The sequence below is a fragment of the Nannospalax galili genome, unplaced genomic scaffold, assembly GCF_000622305.1.
Source record: "Nannospalax galili isolate Female #2095 unplaced genomic scaffold, S.galili_v1.0 scaffold1328, whole genome shotgun sequence".
Lineage (NCBI taxonomy): Eukaryota > Metazoa > Chordata > Mammalia > Rodentia > Spalacidae > Nannospalax > Nannospalax galili.
In genome coordinates, this window is record NW_008358795.1 from 455,696 (window position 1) to 462,457 (window position 6,762).

General features: G+C 53.4%; 1 protein-coding gene across 1 annotated transcript in view; it reads right to left on the bottom strand.

Annotated features, from left to right (window-relative positions):
• Positions 1–1,352, bottom strand: part of LOC115068283 (translation initiation factor IF-2-like) — a 1,579-nt gene extending 227 nt beyond the window's left edge. Inside the window, exons 1-4 of the mRNA XM_029558194.1 lie at positions 1,305–1,352; positions 1,054–1,212; positions 709–858; positions 7–606 (exon numbers count right to left, since the gene is read on the bottom strand). Coding sequence (XP_029414054.1) covers positions 7–606; positions 709–858; positions 1,054–1,212; positions 1,305–1,352 — 957 coding nt within the window. The remainder of the gene's footprint in view (positions 1–6; positions 607–708; positions 859–1,053; positions 1,213–1,304) is intronic.
• Positions 1,353–6,762: the final 5,410 nt, after the last annotated feature.

Genomic DNA, 6,762 nt, shown 5'->3' on the forward strand with positions numbered 1-6,762 from the left:
CCCCGCGCATCGCAGGAGCCAGGCCGCCTGCAGCCCCGAGGGGCCCGGGCATCCGGGGCCGCACCACCCCGAGGGGCGCGCGCGCGGGCGGGGGCTCGGGGACCTGGGGGATCCCGGTGCGCTGCTGGGGGAGCGAGAGCCGGGCGCCCCGGGAGAGGGGTGCAGAGGGCAGCCGGGGAGAGCAGGCGAGGCCGAGGGCAGGGAGCGGACCGCGGGTGCGGCCGGGACAAGCGGGCAAGGGAGGCTGCACCGCGGGAGCCCAGAAACTTCCCCACCCGGGAGAAAGCCCGCCAGGCCCCGAACTGAGGCCGGAGCGGGGAGGCCCGAGCGAGTGGAGGCGGAGAGGAGGAGCGAGGGGAGAAGAAGGCCGAGCGGCGGCCGGTCCGCGCCTCCCCCTGGCCGGGCTCCTCTCCCGCGGCCGCCGGGAAGCAGGGAGCGCGCGGGCAGGACGCAGGGAGAAGTGAGCAGTTGTTTTCCCTGGCTGGAGCGCGGCGGCGGCGGCGAGGGGGGCTGGGACGCTGGCCCGGGGCCAGGGAGAGGTTTTTTTTTTTTTTTTTTTTTCCTGGTTAAAGAGTCGTTGCTACTGCCCCGGGGAGCGAGGGTGCACTGTGGGGAGGGCAGAGGCTGGGGTGAGGGGGTGACCCCCAGGTGCCCGCCCTCCCTTCCCCCTGCCGGAGCCACTCTGGGTCCTTTCCAAAGAGTCCTCACCTGGGACCCGCCAGCCTGTCCCACCAGATTCCTCCGGGCGGGGCCCGGAGGCCTGCGCACACCTCCCCTTGTCCCGCTCCTCTCCACCGGACAAAGCCGGGAAACCGAGGCTGGGGGCGGGGGAAGGATCCGAGGCCTGTCAGTCCTTGCCTATCTGCTTCTGCAAGTGTAGAGGGTCTCACACACTCCCACAGTCACTTCTTAGTACTGGTCCTTTCCTCTCGAAAGAAAGGATTTAAGGAGGTGCACCTTTTGGCCAGGGCTCACTGAGGTCCCAGGAAGAAAAGCAGAAAAAACAAAGCTTCCCAAAGCCGACCCCCATTTAGAGGGCTTCCTGGTGCCCACCCTGCCACCTCCCCATCCCCTTCCCCTCGTCTGGCCGGCCTGGCGGCGCTGGCGCTGGGCCTCAGACACTCTGGAATCGCCAAGGTCTGAGCTCAGGGCCTGGCCCCCTTCCCAGGCTAACAGCCGGAGGAGGGGAGTGATGCCTGAGGGCTCAGGGGGCTGGAGAGGGGCACGCAAGGGCCCTAGGGCAGGGATTGGCAGGGGCGAGGGAAGGGTCTTGAGTTTGGCTGAGGCTGGAGAGCTAGGCCTACCCACCCTTCTTCTGAAAGGGAGGCTGTGTTCTCCTGGAGCTGGACCATAGGTTGAGAGCCTGCCAGGGGACCCCAGGAGCCAGTGTCTGACTCACAGAACTTAACAAAGCCCTGGGTGGCCAGGGTCAGGACCATGCCAAGTCAGAGTTGTGCCAACCCTCTCTCCTGTAGGGAGGGGTGGTAATCTGATGAGGAGAGGGGTTTGGGCTTCAGGCACACCTGTCCAAGAAAGGACCTGATGATTTTCACTTTGAGGGTGAGTTTATTTGGGTAACTTTCAGAAGGAATGAGGGAAGCTATTTGGAGAGCCCTGCTTGAATTCCTCAGTGGCTTCAGCCCAGTTCAACCTACTGTTGCAAAGTTGGGAGGGAGTGGTCTCCATGTCCCCTAGAGGATTCCTTGCTGCTGGAATCCAGGAGGGCTTGTGGGGGAGAAGCCCGTCCCTCCTGGCTGTAGTCACACTGAGGAAGGCAGTAATATTGAATGCTTACCACTTGCCAGGCGTGGCGCTGAGCATTTTATATTCATTTTTTTTCCCTCACACTCATCTAAATCCAACCCTCCCCTGCTGAGAGCAGGCTGCAGCTCACCTTGGAACACAGCACAAACAGTCCGGGCTTGGAGTCTCCATCTCTTCAAGTCTTGTATTTCTCACCTATGAAATGGGATCTAGTCTCCCAACTGAGAAGCAGAGCAAAAGCAGTGGTGGGGCCTGGAGAGATGGCTCAGTGGTTAAGAGCATTGGCTGTTCTTGCAGAGGACTCAGGCTCAGTTCCCAGCACCCATTTGGCAGCTCACAGTGGGCTGTAACTAACTCCAGTTCCAGGGAATCCAATGCCCTCTTCTGGCCTTTGCAGGTGCCAGGGACACACATTATGTAGTTACATACACACAAGCAAGACACTCATACACATAAAAATAAATTGGGGCTGGAGAAATGGCTCAGTGGTTAAGAGCCCTGGTTGCTCTGACAGAGGACCCAGGTTCAGTTCCCAGCACCCACATTGTGGTTAACAAATGTCCATAACTCCAGTTCCTGGGATCCATTGCTCTCTTCTGGCTTCTATGGGCGTTGCATGCATGTGATGCACTTACACACATGTAGGCAAAACATACACATAAGTAGGTGGGTGCATCGATGTTGTGCAGTGCCCATGAAGTCAGAAGAGGGTGTTGGATCCCCTGGAACTGGAGTTACAGATGGTTGTTAGCCGGCATGTGGGTGCTGGGAATTGAGGCTGCATCCTCTTCAAGTGCAGCCAGTACTCTTAACCACCGAGCCATCTCTCCAGTCCTATAATAAGTTTTTAAAATATTTTATTTAAGTGTATAAGTGTATTGCCTGCATGTGTGTAAGTGCACCCATGTCGTGCAATGCCCAAGGAGGTGAGAAGAAGGTGTCGGATTCCCCTGGAACTGGAGTTATAGATGGTTGTTAGCCACCAAGTGGGTGCTGGAAGTCGAACCCAGGTCTTCTGCAAGAGCAGCCAGTTCTCTTAACCGCTGAGCTGTCTCTCCATTCTCCAGCCCATAATCAAATATTTTTTAAAAAGTAATGGTTGAGCCGGGTATGGTGGCACACGCCTTTAATCCCAGCACTCTGGAGGCAGAGGCAGGCAGATCTCTGTGAGTTCAAGGCCAGCCTGGTCTACATAGTGAGTTCCAGGACAGCTGGGGCTACAGGGAGACCCTGTCTCAAAAAGACCACCCCCCAAAAAAGTAGTGGTTGGATTTGGGGGTCCAGGAAGTCCTCTTCCAAAGGGGTTTTCCACTGACCCTCGAAGAATGATGCTAAGGGAGGCCTTGGGGGAAACCTTGGGAAACTGAGGAAGCCAAGAAGAAACTGAAAAGGGTCATGTAGGGGAAGAGGGGAAGGAAGTCCTGGTCTTGGAGAGGCCTGAGGAAAAGCCAGTGGAGCAACAGGGTACAGAAGGGAGGGAGAATTGCAGGTGTGTGTGGTGGAGAAGGAAGGCCATGGTGAGGAATTTGGGTTTAATTTTCATGGGCAAGAACGCAAGAACTGCATCCTGATAAGAATGGGGGCTTTTTCCTTCATCCCCCAGAGAGATTATACTCTTTGGATTGTGTGAAGGTGGATTTGATCTGTGGAATCTAGAGACCTTGTAAACCAGAAGGTTGCTGGAGAGGCAGATGGTACAAATGGGTTCCAGGGTCTGGCCTGAGGCTCAGGCTGGGCAGGAGAGGAGAGACAAAGGGGAGGAAAACACTGGGGAGGATCACAGCTCTGTTGGACCAGCTAGGTTTCAGATGCTGCGAGTTATCCAAACAGAGCCACCAGAGCCCAAGTCAGACAGGACACATAGCTTGGTGACCCAAGGCTCAGACCTCAGCACACAGGGAGAAGTCACACTATGGGAAAGGGTGACTTAGTTGGGTAGAGAAGAGAACCCAGAGCAACCAGGCAGATCCCAGAGAGGAGGTAGAGTCAGTCCAAAGACCCAGAAGTAGCGGCAGAGTGAACTGAGAGGAGCCCAAGAGCTTAATTTGGAAGAGCTACCAGAAGGAATGTTCTAGAGGGAGTGTGTGACCAACAGTGTGCAGTGTTGCTGGGAGTGGAGAAAGAGCCCCTCTTCTGGGGGGGGGCTGCTATGGGGACTCAGTGACAGGGAGGAGCTACCAAGGCATCCAGCCCAGCAGTGATGGTCTACAGATGTCATTATCAGAATCCTTAGGCTCTCAGTGCCTCAGCAACAACTGGCATCCTCCAGGGGGTGAACTGGGCAGAATGGAGGGACTATTTAGGAAGAGTGAGGAAACCTGTTCCCTGGGGACTAACAACAGAGCAAAGCCCTTTGCATCTTTGAAAGGACTAAGAGAGAGCCCTTCCACCCTTAGGCTAACTGAAGAAAACACTGGCACTCATGCTGTAAGTGGGAGGCTGCCCTAAACAGACACCTGTGGCTCCCGACTCCCTGCACTTGCAGGAAAGGGCTGAGAAAGAAATATTATCCCAGTGTCATCCTGTGTTCAGATCCAGCTGGCCCCAGGGGTGCATCACTGGGAAGGTTCCCTCCTAGAATGCTGCAGAGAGGGGGAGTGGATCTGCAGGGTGAGCAGACAGGTTAACACATGTGGTGTCCTTGCCCTGCCCACCTCTTCTAGCCTCCTCACCATCCGTGGCCCTTCATCTTCCCAGAAGCTCCTTCTATAAGCCCAAGGAGACCATGACCTTCATGGTTTCTCCAGATCATTAAATATTGTGGCAGGTTTACCCATCGTTACTGTGCCTCCTGGGATGAGGAGTCAGGGAACGTTCTGACTTCTCGAGTTCATGAGGCTCAGAGAAGACAAGGAACTTGGCTAAGGTCACACAGTCCAGCAATTGTAGAGGGAGACAGGACTGGAACCCTTAACATGCAGACTCCATGTTAAGGAACTGGCTGCATAGAGTAGCATAGAGGTTTGTTATGCGTTGATCACCTGTTCCATATGCCAGCTATGTGAATTGGGAAAAATCCTTCCCTTTCACTGTGCCCTGCTTCCTCACTTTTCAGCAGGGATCAATTAGTTAATATTTATAAAGCTTTTAACAAGTGTCTGGAGTCTAGAAAGTACTCAGTATATTTTAGCTTTTTGCATTTCAGTGGGTCTGGGAGCCACAGTGGGTTGGGTGGTACTTGTACTATTCAGTGGGACTCTATGGCACCTCCATGTGTCAGCTCTCTGAGCTCTGTATGTCTCTGGAAGCTTCTAGACTCTGAGGAAAAGACATAGTTCTGGAGGTGACAGGGAAAAGAGCTCAAGGTAAGGGATGGTATTACAGAGGCCTGGAGGGGGCAGCTCTGCCTGAAGTATCTTTCTTCAAAGACACTGCACTGAATGTGCTTGTGACAGACACCCCCAGATGTTCCCCCCTTTTTTTTTAACTTTTACAAAAACTTTATAGAGAATTTCAACATGCATATAAGGTGTTTTGATCAAATCCATGCCCACTCCCTACCCCCAACTCCTCCCATGTCCCCATCACTTTCTTTTCCTTTCTTCTTTCATTCATTTCTTTTTATGGGGCTTTTGGCTACTCCAACATTCCCCCCTCTGAAGAGGGAACCCTAAAATCTTTTAAGGATTAGATACAAGCTCCCAAATACTTTTGACATTTTTGGACTTTGGAACAGAGTATGCTGCCAAGAGGCCCAAGGACATTTTGAATTTTAGCCAAGAAACTGGCTACTTTTCTTTGGGGTCCTTTTACCCTAACTGCCTAGCCAATTCCCACCTCCTATTCTTACCATGTGTGCTGGATTGCTTTAGTGTCAACTTGATACACCTGGGTTGAGAGAGCCACAATCAGGGAATTGCCTCTATTGAACTGGCTGTGGCCATGTCTGTGGGGCATCTTCTTGATGGTTGAGCGATGTGGGAGGGCCCAGCCCACTGTGGGTGGTGTCACCCCTGGGCAGGTTGGCCTGTGTTGCATAAGAAAGCAGGCTGAGCAGGGGCCAGGGGAGCAAGTCAGTAAGCAAAGTTCCTCCGTGGTCTGTGCTCCAGCTCCTGCTTCCAGGTTCCTGCCCTGAGTTCCTACCTTGGGCTCCCTGATGAACTGTGACCTGGGAGATGTAAGCGGAATAAACCCTTTCCTCCCCCAAGATAGTATTGGTCAGAGTGTTTTGTCACAGCAATGGAGAAACAAACTAGGACAGAAATTGGTACCAGAGAGTGGGATATTGCTGTGACAGACCTGACCTTGGTGTTTTTGGGAGGACTGTGGAAGTGTTTGGAACTTTGGGCTGGAAAAGCCATTGCGTGCTCAGTTTGTTGCAATAGAGCTTGGAACAGTTATGCTGAAAGAGTTGTAGACATGGAGGCCTGGCTTATGAAGCTTCAAAGGGAAACGGAGAGTATCAGGGCTGTTCGTATGAGATTTTGGATTGAGGATCTGTGGGTTCTGGTTGGTTGGGGCTGAAGAATCAGCTGTGATTAAGAAGAGACCAGAACCTGAAGTAAAACCTTTGCTTTATTGGGACAATTGATGCTGGTTAGCTGGGGCTGAAAAATCAGCTATAAGTAATGAGAGTAGCATCACTGTGGTGGAGTCTTCTGGGAGGCATTTCCTCAGGGTCAGCACACAGAGGGGACCTGTACCTCTATTTCAAGCTGGAAGCAGGACTTGGTAATATGTAAGAGTCTCCTGCATAGTTCTGGTGTTGAAAGCGTCAAGGGGTCACAGAAAGCAGCTAAGGCTAGGAAAGGCCATAGGTGAAAGTGCAGCTTCAGTTGCAGTGAAGACGTGGAGTCTTCTGGGAGGCATTTCCTCAGGGTCAGCACACAGAGGGGACCTGTACCTCTATTTCAAGCTGGAAGCAGGACTTGGTAATATGTAAGAGTCTCCTGCATAGTTCTGGTGTTGAAAGCGTCAAGGGGTCACAGAAAGCAGCTAAGGCTAGGAAAGGCCATAGGTGAAAGTGCAGCTTCAGTTGCAGTGAAGACCCAAGACCCC